Raw genomic sequence first — 16,229 nt, forward strand, 5'->3', positions numbered from 1 at the left:
CCAGTGACTGGTATATACGTTCTGAGATTACAGTGAGGATGTCTGCTGTGGAACGGGCTTGCCTAAATCCATATTGTTGGTCAGTCAGAAGTTTAACATCTATAAGGTGATGGACTAGAGCTTGGTTAATTATGGTCTCAAATATTTTGGTGAAAAGTGGGAGGAGGCTAATGGAGCGATAATTTACTGGGTCAGTTCTTTCGCCAGAATTCTTGAAAACTGGCACTACAGAAGCAGTTTTCCAGCATTTAAGCATATTTCACGACACGGCAATTTATTAATTTGGCTCTTTAACAATCTTCTCAACTCAGCTATTTAATAAAAGTAATTTCAAAGAACATCTGTGAAAAAATTCAACAAATGTAAATCATAACATTAGTAATATTACTTTTGATCAAATTTAATTTTAATATACGGAATGTAAAACAGTTTCTCTTATATATACGCATGCCCAAGAACTTTATCACTCATGTTGGATAAAAAGAAATTGTGCGCGCGCACACACACAAATTCAAGGTTAGCAGAGAACAAAGAAAATACTATATATCGGACATTGACATATATTGACCTTTGATGGAAAAAAAGGATTTGTCAGTAAAAGCAAAAGTTTCAATGAACAAAAACAAGGAGTGAGAGACGCACAATCGTTATATCGTTAGTGCGCCAACCACAACATCACCTTCCACCTTTGCTCAATATGCGTGTGTATATTTATTTAGCAGCACGCATCATCATAGAAATGCAACAAACACTATTATACATATGTGAGCGATAAATAGATAAATCGTAATAACCAGACAGATTATAACAAATTATACAAAGTCTTTACTTTATACACTTATTTTTGTACGTATTCTTCCACTCTTGTTAATTAAATATCCCTAAATCGACTAAAGGTACAGATAATGCAGCATTGTCCTTGACACTTTATTACTACTACTGCTATTATTATTATTATTATTATTATTATTATTATTGAATGAATTTGATCAATATATAACTAGTAAAAAAATTATATAGAAAAAGCCAGAACCTAGGCTATCGGACCTTTAAAGTCTCCTCTCAATCCTTTTGCGATTCCTTATGGTCTGTGGTTTTGCATGAATTCTGTTAAAGAAAATTTTATTTAATCCAATGGGGAGATGCAACTATGAAATTGCAGTTAAGACAATATATTTACAGGGGAAAATATATGCATAGGGATACCAATGCTAACATTTACAATGAAACAAATATACAAAAAAATATAAACAAATAAATTGAGAGACCAAACAGTATCAACAGGGTTCTTCTCTTAATCTTAGTTTTATTCTGGTATAAAACTAACAAAGAAAATGACAAAACATTAAATTCAAATATTATTAAATATTTGTAGAAAGTTTTAACCTCTTATAATGTTGGCGGTTTGAGCTTGGGGGGGGGGGGGGTTAAAACACCAGAAGAAATGGTGTTGACAAAACGAGGAGACAGTATATTCTCTCCAAAATCCGAGTCCCCAAAGAAAAGTTGACCAACTTCTTTCTCCTATTGCATTGATTTCTTTACTTGACCGTAACAATCCTGATATCAGCTACTAAAAATGTTTGTTTTGTTACACGCATTACAGGTTTGTCTTTGAATTATTTCGGTTGTTGTACACTTTTGATCAAATACAAAATTGATCTAAGACTATAAAGAGGTTTTTCCTGTGTATACACATGCCCAAGAAGTTCATCATTCTTACTAAGAGTTTACTTTCCATAATTCTAGTAAAATTTAACTTTATCAACATATTGCGTCTTTTATTCTACTTAACTATCAGACTGCTAAAAATATGTTATACTCGCAGATGTGCCCGGCATTACCCGGTTTTGAAAGTAATATTAAATTTCTTTGAAGAAAAAAAAAAATAAATAAATAAAAGTGAAAAAAAAATGAAAAAAATGAAAAAGAAAAAAAAATGAAAATGAAAAAGAAAAAAAATGAAAATGAAAAAGAAAAAAAAATGAAAAAGTAAAAGAAAAAAAAATGAAAAAGAAAAAGAAAAAAAATGAAAATGAAAAAGAAAAAAAAATGAAAAAAATGAAAAAGAAAAAAAAATGAAAAAAATGAAAAAGAAAAAAAAATGAAAAAAATGAAAAAGAAAAAAAATGAAAAAGAAAAAAAATGGAAAAAATGAAAAAGAAAAAAAAATGGAAAAAATGAAAAGAAAAAAAATGGAAAAAAATGAAGAAAAATGAAATGAAATAAAATGAAATGAAAAAATTTTAAAAAAAATGAAAGTAAACTAAGACATGCATGCGAGTACTATGCGTTTTCTAAAAAATTCATTTCTTATAAGTAAAAAAAATATACACGAACTTAGATCGAAACCAAAACCTTACAACAGTGATTCGAGTACGATAATCATTAGGTCAGTTTGTTACAATCTTTAAAAAGTGTTTTCAAATCTATTTATTCTTAATATAAGGAAGCTGTTACATGAACGATTCGCGCGTGTGCAATCAGGAAAAAAGTGGACAAACATTAAAATCCGATAACTTCCCAAGTACAAAGTTTTCAATTTTTTCCCCTTAATCAGCCCCTTTTTCCGGATGAAAACCGATTAAAGTTTTCCACATGTCTGAATACCCTATATACCAAACTTCAAGTCTGTAGATCAAAAATTCATTAAGTGTATAGGTTGAGAGTTGTTCTCACAAACATTCTCACTTTTATAGATATATAGATTATATCGATCCAAATCAAATGATTCAATGACTCAATCTTTTTTATTTTATACTGTAAGGTTTATTTTTATAGTGGTGAATTTTTCAATTTGTTCGACTTTAGTCGACTCAGCCTGAAACGGATATATTTTACTAAATGAAAACGGATATGTGCTCACAACTAAACTGAAAAGATGGAAAAGTTTTTCAAACAAAACTGAGTAAAGCTGAAAATAATCAGTATCAAATTCTTAAGTGCATGGCCTAAAATATGATTGTTAGATACTATAGTGATATCGAAGTTGAGTCTTGCTCAGATCCCGTTACACCACCAACTTAGTGATGGAATCCCATCCCATCCACATCATTATCATCTCCGCAAAGAGTGAGTCATCTCTGCAAATTATTGGGAAGCATTATTCACTAAGCACAACGAGGCCTTGTTGAAACGATATCATTCAAAAGTTCATGAACTCCAACCAGTTATCTGGGTCTAACATGTTGTTGCAAGGTAAAGACAAGAAGTGGATGCTTAGCAGCCGTGTTGAAGTGCTATCAAACTGCCAGTATTGTGTGAAGTGGTTTCACTCCGGTCGAATCACTTTGCAGAATAGGCACTTTCTGAGACTGATGCTATCAAATGCGATTACCAATCATCAGTTCATTCCGTCACATGGTGATCCAGTGACAGTTCATACTCTACCGATTCGTGTTCCTTTCTGTTCATGCTCCCCTTCCTGACCCATTGATCATTGACGCCACTGCTCAAAGTGAGTCCACATCAACACATGATCCACAACCTAACTCTGATATTCCTGAGAGGACATGTCGGGATGAGGGAGTGACTGATAGATCATCAGTGATGATGAAGAACATGTCACGAGCTCTGAAGAACTTACAGCCTTTCAACAATCCTGGTCGGAACAAAAAACTATCATGGACTGGGAGGAAGGAGATGAACAATATACTCCTTAGTTCCTTAATTATTGCTAATGTGCATTTCTTTTATTTACGCATCTGATTGGCCTTTAGCCATCTAACTCCTTTTTGTCAATCTTACGGTCCCACATTTGAATAGAATACAAGCTTGAATTCCTTTCAAAAAGTGTGCAGACAATAGCAGTATTGGTCAAACTAAGGTCCTCATAGAATGATAGAAACACCACACACAGCTAAAAACAATATTAATGCCCTCTCTGGTCATTTCCATATTTCTAAATGTGAACCAAGAAAGAATGATACAGGTTAGAGAGATGAGGGAGGATAACACCCGATACTGTACTGGGCTGGCACGTTTAAAAATGCAGAAAATCAAGAGTGTTGGAGAAAACTAGTTACCAAGCCATCTTTAGTGTCCCAACGGTCATCCAGATCAAGATATAGATAAAAGATAAAAAAAGTGTTTAGAAAAAAGTGCATGTGAATCCTATAAACATTTAATCCTGAGAGTACGATTCGGGTCATATGTCTATTCTAAACAACATTTGGAGACCTTAGGCTTTAGTCTGCAAAGCCTACTGGTACACATAGCACTGTTAACATAATTAGCAACAAATGTTTATTATCAGGAACTTACCATCAACCGTTCCAGAATAAAAGTCTGTAGCCGATACATTCACCGAATACTTATTTTCATCAGTTGTTACAATGGCTTTGAAATGTTCAGAAAACAGATGAGATTTTGGCTTGAGCAAAAGTCGGAAATTTCTGGAAAACAATATTAGATGATTAGATTCAGTTATTAAGTATAATTAATTTTTTTTTTATCTTACTTTCATTCAGTTTTTGCTGTTTTTATATCAACATTATGTTTGAAAAGCCTTTAACCTCAAATTTATGAAAAAAAAAGAAACGAAAAATTATTTAATGAAATTTCAACGTGAATCATTTAATTTAAGAAGCCTGTCATTAGATTTTTTTTCCTGATTAAGTCATTTCTGGAATAAATTGCCGTACCAAAATAGCTTTAGTGTAGACAGTTTTAAATATAAATTGGATGAATTCAGAAATAATGCTGAAATAATTAATTTACAAGAGTATTCTGCGGATCTAGTGAGGTAAATATTTAAGATTTTTTTTCTGTGTATTTCGATTATAAAATTATGAGATCTTGTAATTATAACCACATACATATATATATATATATATATATATATGACTGTCAACTGCACCATTATCATCCACACTGATGATTCCCCAAAAAAGGATGAAATGCGTAAATGTTGATAAGAAATTAAAAATGTTTATCATTATGTTGAACAAAGCTGGCGGTAGTAAATCAAATCGGCGAAGAATCAATACAGTCACGATCGCGAGTGTTGAGTAATTCTTAGTTAAGAGGGCGGTAAAGAATCAATGCGGTCGCGATTCAGTCCTTTTAAGACAGAGGTTGACAGCAAACTGAATTGAAGTCAAAATTCGATATTTTTTATAATAAATTTGAAGACTTCGGATTGGTTGATTGTCGTAACTGTTAGTTATAAGTAAGTCGTCAGAATCATTGGGGTCATACCCTTATCAGTAATGATGGGGATAGTCCCTTTGCTGCTAAGGCGGCTTGGAGACTGGGTAGAGTACTTGTCAAGGATCCGTTCTTGACACTCATCCCGACAGGTGTGGGCTCAGGAACTGGCCCAGTACCTGTCAGACTGAGGTACACCGTCTGGGTATCACTCTGGAGGTCCACTCTCCCAGGCCTTGCCACCCAGCTTTCGAGTGGGGGAAGTTTATTGCTTGTTGCCTGGGGTGCTCCGACCGGGGAATGCCGATGGGGATACTCCGGTAAATTTTGTAAATGCAAGAGTGATCCTCCTTTAGAGGAGCTTGCCTTTTCTCACCTTGTGTCACACTTTTCTGTGGTGGGAAGCAAGAAAATATCTACCCTTATCAAAAACATTTTAACAGTAGCTCTACAAAATAGACGAAGACCAACTCAAGATTCTTTTGAAGGAAGATGGCCATCAGACATGTAGAGAATTAGGTGAAAAGATGAAATGTGATTTTGCGACAATTTCATGGCATCTTGAGTCGATGAGATTCACACAAAAACTTGGAGTTTGGGTACCACACGAACTTTTCCTCTTAAAATTCTTTAATTTTCTTTAAAACAAAAAAAAGGGGGGGGAGGACTTATGCAAAGAACCTAAGATAATGGCTTGAATTAAAGTTAAAAATGAAAAAGTCAAGTATCATGCTTCAGTTGTGCCCTAAACAAACATTTCTAATGCATCCCTGTCATATCAAAGAATCTATTGTTGATTCATATGTCTGACCTTCACTTTGTGCGGTGATAATGGCTTGAATTTAAGTTAAAAATGAAAAAGTCAAGCATCATGGTTTAATTGTGCTTTAAACAGAAACATTCACTTCGAACGCGTCCCTATCATATAAAAGAACCTGCTGTTGATTTATATGCCAGACCATTCTGCTTATGTGTTAACAAAACTTCTCATATGCACTTATGATGTTAGGCTGTATACGATGTTAACTGGTCAAAATTGACTGTTCCATTTTTTATCAGAGTTTTTCAATTATTAATCATCGATACTTATCGAAGACATTCCGATACGAAGATTTATTTAAGACTGACAGATACACAATGTACATTTGTGTGAAATTCATAAAAATTGGCCCAGCCGTTGCGGAGTTTGAACAAACTAACACACATGCATAAAGTTCCTTTTATATAATAGTAAATATATGCACACACATAAAACAGTGAAGCTACCAACATTTATTATTGTTTAAATATTTGTTTATTAAGTAATATTTTGCATTTTTAAATTTTGAAAAAAGTTTTGTGTTAAGTATTTATAACACACATTTCGAGGTTAGAATGCGTTCGAATTTTTCGAGTTGGCGTTGGCTTATTATTATGTTCTATTTAGTATTTTACTTGTGTTGTTTTAGTTTCAGGTTTCTCATCTCTCTGAATAGTTCTATTTTAATGTTTCGATTTTTCTTGCGATCATTTGTGCATGAAATCTTTTAAAAATTAATATAAGTTCCATTTGTGTCACAAACATTTCCGAGTCTTTGTCATATCATCAAGTGAAAAAAGCCAATGAAAAGAAAAGCTGCATAAAAAGTGAAACTCAAAAGCAGCTGCGAAACCGAGCGTTTATAGCGAGTTAGGCGCCAGGAGGACGTTCTCAAACTGTTCAGGAGCTATTCAACATTCGTACTAATATAAAGACACAAGTTAACAGACTTATTACAGCCAATGATGCACAAATCGGTAATTATCTACTTCCCAAAATAATTGAAGATTACAAATATAGTTATTTATACAGAACGGTTAAAATACATGAACCAGTTTTATCACAAATTACTACACTAATCTACTCTTTAACAAAAAAATCCGGCTGACAATAACATGGTCGTTTTCAAATCCAATGCGAGTAAATTGAGCCGTTTTCTTAGATAATCTATCCCTATCCAAGTTCCACATGACGTATCTCACCATCTGCCCAACACTTATCCTAGAGTGACCATTGGGCCTTGATAAGGGGTGACCTCTCATGTAAAAAACAACAACCCGTAAATGAACTGATCAGCCCGTATATACCTAGTAAATACAGTATTAGATCCAGACAATACATACAAATCCTAAAAATAAAACACCCAGACAACAGAATCAGTGCTTCTCTTGGCGTAGAATGGCGATATTTGTAAAAAAAATAACAACAAAAAAAAAAACAATTGATATAATCATCAATATGCAAAATAACTTGTTTCTCACTTAAAATAAAATAAAAAAATACTAAATAATGTTACCATTAGTCTGCACTATTGAAGTACCCTTTTATGACGCAAAAGAAAAAAAATTACACTCAAATTGATGGAGTTTCTATAGGATAGGTTCTCGGACTGACTTCTAGCAAATTCTGTAGGAGTGATCTTGAAGACAAAATATTAAACACTTTTAAATCCTCTATTTACGTAAGCTAGTTTGATAATATTCTAGTTCTAACCGACAATGAACAAATACAGTTTACAATATAACTATAACTGTTCTTAAATTCATTGCAGAACTAAACGAATAAATCCTATTACTTGATGTTCTTATTTACGCATCTAACAATTTAACAGTTCTAATCATAAAAACTGTCAGCTTAAATTCTTGTCTTTTAAATTTCAAGAATGAATTCGCTTTTCGCTACGAAGTAAAAACCTACTTAACCGTAAAAAACTAATCTCGTCCACTAAAAAGCATTTCTTCTTAAACATATACCGATGATGAACAAATAAAATTAATGTTTAAAATCTTTAAAAATACTATTACAAATAATAATACCCAACATCACATCTCAAACTTAACGTATTTCTATAATCAAATGCAACAAACTTTAAACCATAAGAAAAGGACATAAAAAACTATCGTACACAGATATATATTCCCAATTGACAATAGTAAAAGTAGATTCAGCATTTACTACAAGAAATTTAAGACCTAAAAGTTTATAGTAAAAAAAAAATACATCTTTCCAATCTTTAAAACATTAGAAAGTGTCAATGTTATCTCCAAGTTTAAATATCCTTTCGAAAAATGTACCTTCTTACGACCACTACCCTCTCCTACTTTCTCAACATGCATCTTGTAAATTCTAGCTCAATTAATCAACATCTCAAAAATACTAGCGGGACTTGTGGAGATTCCACGGCAGCATATTTCATATGTAATATATTGCTACTAGGCATCCTGCAGACGTTCACAGTGAATAGACATGCAGCGATAATATTGTAGCCCTTTGTTAAAACTGTACAAGTATTTATCTTAGTAATCTGGTTAATGTAGTGTCAGAATATATCAGGTTATAACGGTTTATCTCCAATATCCTTATAGGTGTCTGTGATATTTTCATTGTATGGACGCCCGGCACAAAGGCAAACCCCACAATATTATTATACCATCTTTAGACAGAACAGAACTACTCTTGAATCCTAGAAGATGTTTCAGTTTCACTTACAGCCCAAAAGCGACATTTTTATTTTATTTTATTTATTTTACATTGTGTTTTTTGTAATTGGGAAATCCTATTTATTTATTAAAAAGGAAGATAGGTGATAATATACTACGAACATAAAATTAGCGTATCCATATACTAATAATTCAATGTTCCTAGTATGTTATTACCTATCCTCCTTATTAATAAATACCGCTCCAGAAGATATCTCACTACTGATGCAATTCTCTATCTGTATAAAAGCCAAGTACGTCCAAGGATGGAGTACTGCTGCCACATCTGGACAGGAGCTGCTAAAAACAGCCTATCCTGCCTTGACAGAGTACAAAATAGACTGTGGTTTAGTGAGGGATGCCCTTTTCTCTTCCCTGCAGCCTCTCTCACACGTTGCGAGCCTGTCTTTGTTTTATCGTTATTTCCATGGCAGGTGCTCGTCTGAGCTCCAATCTCTCGTCCCCCCTGGACAATCTTTCACGAGAAACACCCGTCTGGCTGAAACTACTGTCAATAATTTTCCCCACTCTTTATCTGTGCCTAAATCCAAACGTAGATTCCATCAGCAAAGCTTCTTTCTCAGAAGTGCACGACTGTGGAACTCTCTTCCGTTTGCCTTTTTCCCACCTGACTACAACTTGGATGTCTTCAAGTCCAACGTAAACAAATTCCTGACAAACCGACCCCTTAAGTAAGACACTATCAAATCTCCAATACTAATGATAACTACAAGACTATCTCATTGATTACTGTACACGTAATAACCCTTATCCCAGAGTGGCCTCCGAGCCTTGATAAGTGGTGACACCCATGTAAAAAAAAAATTTAAAAAAAAAAATAGGATATCCCGTTTGAAGAATTTATAATCTAGAAACCGTAACAATTTCACCATGTGACGCTAATGCTCGCACGCAGAATTTAGATCGTTAACATTTCTCCTGAATAGTTTGAGGACGTTTTTCAGGCGCCTATTTACAAAAGCTCGCTTCACAGCTGCTTTGGGAATTCTCTTTTTCTCCAGCTTTAATGTTCATTTATCTTTTCATCGGATGATTCGACAAAGAGTGAAAACGTTCGTCACATATACGGCACTTGTATTATTTTTTATATATTTTTCACACAAATAAGATCATAAGAAATCAACAGAATAAAAGTTATGAAGCAGAAGCTCTTATTTTTTAATATGACAATGGGACTAGGATTCAAATAGATTGATCATTATCAGTAGGACTATCATAGAATCATTAAAACCGTCATCAATATTATTTTACTATATTTATTTACTATTTGTGTTTCTATTATTATTATTATTATTATTATTAATTATACTATTTTTTCGTCAAACATTCCTTTCAGTGTCTAATCATTTATTATACACATTGACATTAGTTGTGTTTTGATGTTGATTGATATGAACGCTAATACATTCAAATGCTTAAAAATTAAACAATAAAAAAGTTCTCCATTCTTCTTTCACAAGAAAATACGAGGGACGTGCAATAAGTAATGCCCCTGACCCACTTCCAGTTGTCTGATCTAGCTGAAATTTTGCATGTGCAATGATTTATATCTCTATGGGTTATGTGGCTGCTCTGAACTAATTGTGGTTTCTGTTTTACAGGTGTTGAACTGAGTCAGGTGTGAAATGGAGCCTTTGAATGAGCAGTGATCCAGTTTTTGTATTTGAAATGACGCACACCACAGGAGACTTTTGATGAAATGAAAGAATCTTATGGTGATAATGTCCCCATCATATGACCTTGTAAAACGTTGGCATCGTGAATTCAAACATGGCCGGAAGTCTGTGGAAATAGCTCTCAGACCTGGTCGACCCCCTTCTGCCATTGATGAGGCATCTGTCCGTCAAGTTGAGGCTGCCATTTTGTAAGATCGGCGCATTATTATTTGCCAAATAGCCCAACATGTCAAGATTAGTACAAGGTCTGGAAACTATCATTCATGACCATCTGCATAAGGTGTCTGCCAGATAGATTCCCAGGTTGCTCACACCATTCCAGAAGCAAGAACGCATAGAGTGCTCGAGGATGAATTTGGAGATGTGCCAAGAAGATGAGTCAAAGTTTTCAAAAGACTGATTACACAGGATGAAACCTGGGTTCATCACTATGATCCAGAGACCAAAGCCCAGTCAATGCAGTGGAAGCACTTGGACTCACCACCTCCAAAGAAGGCAAGGGTGCAGCCCTCTGTTGGCAAGATCATGCTCACAGTCTTCTGGGACCAGGACGGAGTAGTGATGACAGATTTCCTGGCAAAGGGTACCACAATTACAGGAGCCTATTATGCTTCACTTTTGAGGAAATTAAGGGAAGCTATCAAAATCAAGAAGCGGGGCAAGATCAGCAAAGGTACCCTCCTCCTGCAGGACAACGCTCCAGTCATCAACTCGCATGTCACCAGATCAAAAGCACGGGCGTGTGGTTATGAAATCCTCCCCCATCCTCCCTAATATGACTTGCACGCTTTGACTTTCACCTCTTCCCAGCCATGAAGTTGTTTTTGAAAGGAAAGCGTTTCCCAGATGATGTAGCCTTGATTTCTGAAGTCACATCGTGGTTGGAGGACCAATCTGGGGTGTTCTACAAAAACGGTCTCTAGAGCTGCATCACACGATGAGAGAAATGCATAACTCTAGGTGGTTTCTATGTACAGAAAGACTAATAACTGTGCCAAGTTTCGTTGCTCTACTGCTATGGGAAGTGGGTCAGAGGCATTACTTATTGCACACCTCTCGTACATGTAAATTATTTGGCAAGTTTTTGCAAGGAATAAACATATCCCAAAAACAAATTTCTAGTTTTCCAACATCTTTCATTGTTATTTAGATATGTTTTGTAACCAAAGGCGGAATACATATACACACGTATCGTCTGTCGAACTATTTTGATTTTGTATCCACGTATTATGACCCCTAGTCATAGTTTCGCTATAATCACTTTTCATGCGAAATAAATAAGTCTTGCATTCTTGATATAAACACAAATACTGTGGTTCTTAAGAGTTGCAACACACAATGGGGGATAAAAATTATGCAACGTGAATAATTTATGAAGCATTAATTTATTATCTCTCCAAATGACTTAACTTTATAGGATCTTAATATATAATTTATAAAGCTTATCTAAGAGATAGCAAAAGTCTAATAAATATATTTTTAAAATGGCAGTCAGTAAATAGAAAGTTTTCTAAAGACCTCAATCCAATAAATGTCTATTCTTCTTAATGCATCTCATAATTCAATCAAGGTTTTCTGGGTCTTTCTTTTCTGATTAAAATTCATCTTTAAATTTATGGATGATGAAATTAAACAATTGTCTTCACTTTCAAAATGTGTAACTCCTTTTCTCTTTCCTGAAATTAATTTAAAAAAAAAATCATCCAATGCAAATCTTACCTTTCAAGTGTAGTGAACGTTACTACTTTGTAATGATCCGTCTTGATATAATGCGAGTGTCTTGCACTGATGGAATGGACATGCACCTCATCTATTATCTCAAAATGGCGTACTTTGTGGTGAATATTAGCACAACCTAGCAAAACAAAAAGGCATAGAAGTCTTCATTTATAAAATAATTGGTTTTCGTATTTTAATATTCAATGGTAGCAAGTGTTGTATCTTTACCAGACCCTCTCTTGATTCACTGCAAAGCAATGACAGATCCATGATCAGATGAATCTGCATTATGAAATCTTACCAAACCAGATACATTAGGTGAGAGGATTTGCTGAAAGCAGTCAGATTGCACACCATAGATATAAGCCAGAAAGTAGAGCATGTTATAAATAGATATAAGCCAGACAAAAAAAGAAAAACAATTTTCTACAATGAAACTCATTTCTATTTTTTCTCATTGTTTTCTCCATTCTCATAGCAATAAAGAAAACGGCATTTGTAAAATGCAAATTAGCTTCACGTTTTATGCATCATAAAAACGAATTGTTAAAACTTTCATGCCTTCCTTGATAAACTATTGTAGAAACATGAAGTCTTCACTTCTGACTGGGTAAGATATACTTGGCAGCAAGACTATACAGGTCTTGAAGGTTATATATGTATAACAGATTAAAATTTTGGAATGGTTGAAAAATCTGTTCATAGAAAATTCTTAAATACGAAACAGTTGCTTTTCTGAAAAATTCTAAAATGAAATATATTTGTATTTTCATAATATACAAGTCATTACATTCGAATGCCTACAGGAGGCGACTCAAATGTTTACTAGACATATTCTCGAGTATATAAGGCCTCTCTATACAGGGTTTTGTCAGAACAACCTGACAGGTGTATACTTTCCCCTACAAGTAAATATTCAAAATCACATAGTATTTGCGGCCCAAATAAGATCTCTGCATGGATAACAGACACTGGGTTTTACATAATGTCTTCAAGTAATGTAACCTCGGTTAATAATACGAAGCTGGATACTTCACCAGACTAGATGAATTTTCGTCTTAGAATCCAATAAAACCAAGAGACCAAAATTTGCACTATAACATATTTAAATAGTCAATTTGGGGAGAGAGAAGCTTCTTTACTAACTCGCTGTTTGGGAGGTAAAGGAAGTAAAATGAAACAAAAACAGAGACAAGAAAAATAATTTAAACCAAGTGAAAAGGAATATAAAGTGATTTTGTTTATATATTTATGCCCGAATAGTTTTGCATTTTCATAACACAAAATTTAATTATTTATTGTTCTTATTTGTTTATTGGTTCCCCCCCCCCAAAAAAAGGAGGGTGGACCTGTAAATTCACCCCTTGTGCGTTCGTCTGTCTGCACTTTCTCAATAACTACGCCTTGGAATTTTTTGAAATTTTGCACAAACATTAAAAATGGTACGAGTAAAAAAGTGACAGAATGGATTTTCCGGGCGAAACTCCGGTTGCCCCCCCCCCCCCTCCAGGGATGCCTTTCAGGTTAAATTGGCTAAAATTGACACTTTTGTGCTTATAAAAAAAAAAAAAAAAAAAAAAAAAAAAAAAAAAAATTGATGCTTTGCAGTTTTATAAAACTTTCTGAAAAGTTGTAGCTGATTTCTATATAATTTTGTTTGTCTATACTTCGCGATAACTCTTGGGTGTGCTACAGGGCCTCTTTTCGGGCTAATAAAAAACATTCGATTTTGGGGATTATTTTACTATATTTGTCCAAAATTTTCTGTGCATGTCTATTTAGCAGTTTTGCATGGTGCTGAATTAAAATTTAAATATGTTAAGGTCTTGGGAACTTTTGGGACTAAATTCGGGGGGGGGGCAAATGATGGACTTAATATTTTTTTGCATGGTGCACAACTCAAATTTACATATGTTAAGGCCTACAACTGCACAGTTTCTCATTTTCACCAAGATTTTACATCCCCTGTGGACATTTGGGAGTAAATGGGGGCGGTTGCTGAACTTAGTCATTTTTTATGCTTCGTTCACTATGCCCTCACGGGGGACCATGCATACTCCACTTGTTTGATTAGTTGTTTGTTCGCTAAATTCATTGTAATTTCGGATATTTATTAGAGCAGTTAAAAGAACAAAAAATGGTTTTAGGTGTCTTATTAAAATGGTTCTTAGAGTAACTATCGTTATGTGCTTAGTTTGTTACAAATTTACATTATCTTTTTACAAAATAAATAATTCAAAGAGTAGTTTCATACATAACGTTTTCTACACAACAAATAGGTCAGTATATATATATTATATATATATATATATATATATATATATATATATATATATATATATATATATATAAGAGCAGACGCTCCGGCGTTGCTCGTTTGTAAAATACGCTTAGATATATTTTAATTCATGCAAATTTCCTATTTACTATTATAGAGCCAATTCTATTGATTATTATATCATACTTAATATGAGAGTGATTTCCAAAGTTAAAAAAGAAAATTACAAGGGTGCCATAAGTTTGAATAGAAACTAAAACATTTAACTCTCCAGCTGGGCTGTCATATGCATATCCAACTTTACAAATTAAGCAACTTAAACGTATAAATGCATATGTGGTATACGTAAAGGACACACGTTTTACTCCGACTTACGGTTGCCAATTTCCAATTTTTTCACTTTGACTTCTTAACAGCTTTTTTTCCGATTAAAAGCCAAAGCAAATTGGTTTCAAATATCTGAATAGCCTATATATTAAGTTTAACTCTGTAGACTGAAACTTGATTGAGTAGTTTGGTAGAGATCGTTCCGCACACAAGGGCACTATATATAAGCTTTTTTTTAATTGTTTGCAATCAAAAAAATAAACGAATTCTAGTCTTTCAAAATATACAAAACAATAAGGTGTTTACTTTTAACGTAACAGTTTTTCGCTTTTTAATTTTTTTCTTTCATTTAATATTGAATAAAGTTCGAATTACCAGATACATAAATATATACAAAGTTGTTAATCTATAGATTCATAAATAGATCTAAGCCAGAAAGTAGAGTATGTTTCAGAATAATACAATAACTGACACAAAACAATCCGCTACTAAACAAGCATTTTCAAGTAAAAAAATAAAACCAAAAGAAAAACAATTTTCTACAATGAAACTCATTTCTATTTTTTTTCTCATTGTTTTCTCCATTCTCATAGCAATAAAGAAAAGGCATTTGTAAAATGCAAATTAGCTTCACGTGTTCTGCATCATATGTTAAAAGATCACATTTGTTTCAGCTGGCATTTCCTCGAAAATGGCTGTATATAGTTCTAACCTTTCCTAATTACATTGTTTTCGTTCTTAAGTTTTCCGGTAAATAAAATAATTGTAAAAACCATATTGAGAGAGAAATCTTGTATTCGTTAGTCACTATTTTAAACGCTTTGAACAGGTATGCATGTACTATATATATATATATATATATATATATATATATATATATATATATATATATATATGTGTGTGTGTGTGTGTGGTCCTATCGCTCCCCGGGAGGGTTACTTGGTTGATGAACGTCTTGGGAACGCAACCAGCTCCATGGGGGAATGAACGATATCCAACGATATCTAAACGATAGGCACATGCTGGAAACATCAACAAAAACGGGTCGATACGTCGTCGGCTATAACTGTCTGGCATGGGTCGCATCTTGTGTGGTCATTGCAGGCATCTTCCCATCGTCGGCATTAATAGCATGCTGAAATCGAATATTTGTATAAAAATAGCGACAAAATGCATTTTTATAAATATATATATATAATTTATTAGACAGTTAACAAGTTAGGAAACATTTAGTCGACCCATCGCGTATAGCGACCAAACCTCAACTGATTTAAAACAAGGAAATTATATTTTATTTTTCCTTTCTTCATTGAAAGAGAAAAAAAATGAATGAGAAGGAGAGAGAATGATGCGTTTCACGCAATGATTTGCTTTTCAAAATTATGAGGTCAACATAGTTTGAACTTTCATTATGCACTGAAACATAAACATATGTCAATCTTGGCTTCAACCATAGAACATTTGCAAAATCACAAACACCTGTTTTAAACGTTTTTAACTTCATTACAAATTCAGACACAAGGTTCATTAATGTAGAAGCCGTTAGCTCCTACAAAAGGGGC

General features: G+C 33.7%; 1 protein-coding gene across 1 annotated transcript in view; it reads right to left on the bottom strand.

Annotated features, from left to right (window-relative positions):
• LOC145292291 (ADAM 17-like protease) overlaps positions 1–16,229 on the bottom strand; it is an 872,700-nt gene that overhangs the window by 561,144 nt on the left and 295,327 nt on the right. Inside the window, exons 2-3 of the mRNA XM_080138617.1 lie at positions 12,063–12,198; positions 4,264–4,394 (exon numbers count right to left, since the gene is read on the bottom strand). Of these exons, the coding sequence (XP_079994743.1) occupies positions 4,264–4,394; positions 12,063–12,198 (267 nt within the window). The remainder of the gene's footprint in view (positions 1–4,263; positions 4,395–12,062; positions 12,199–16,229) is intronic.

Source organism: Euprymna scolopes, chromosome 13 (assembly GCF_053919585.1).
Source record: "Euprymna scolopes isolate OS-2025 chromosome 13, ASM5391958v1, whole genome shotgun sequence".
NCBI classification, from domain to species: Eukaryota; Metazoa; Mollusca; class Cephalopoda; order Sepiida; family Sepiolidae; genus Euprymna; species Euprymna scolopes.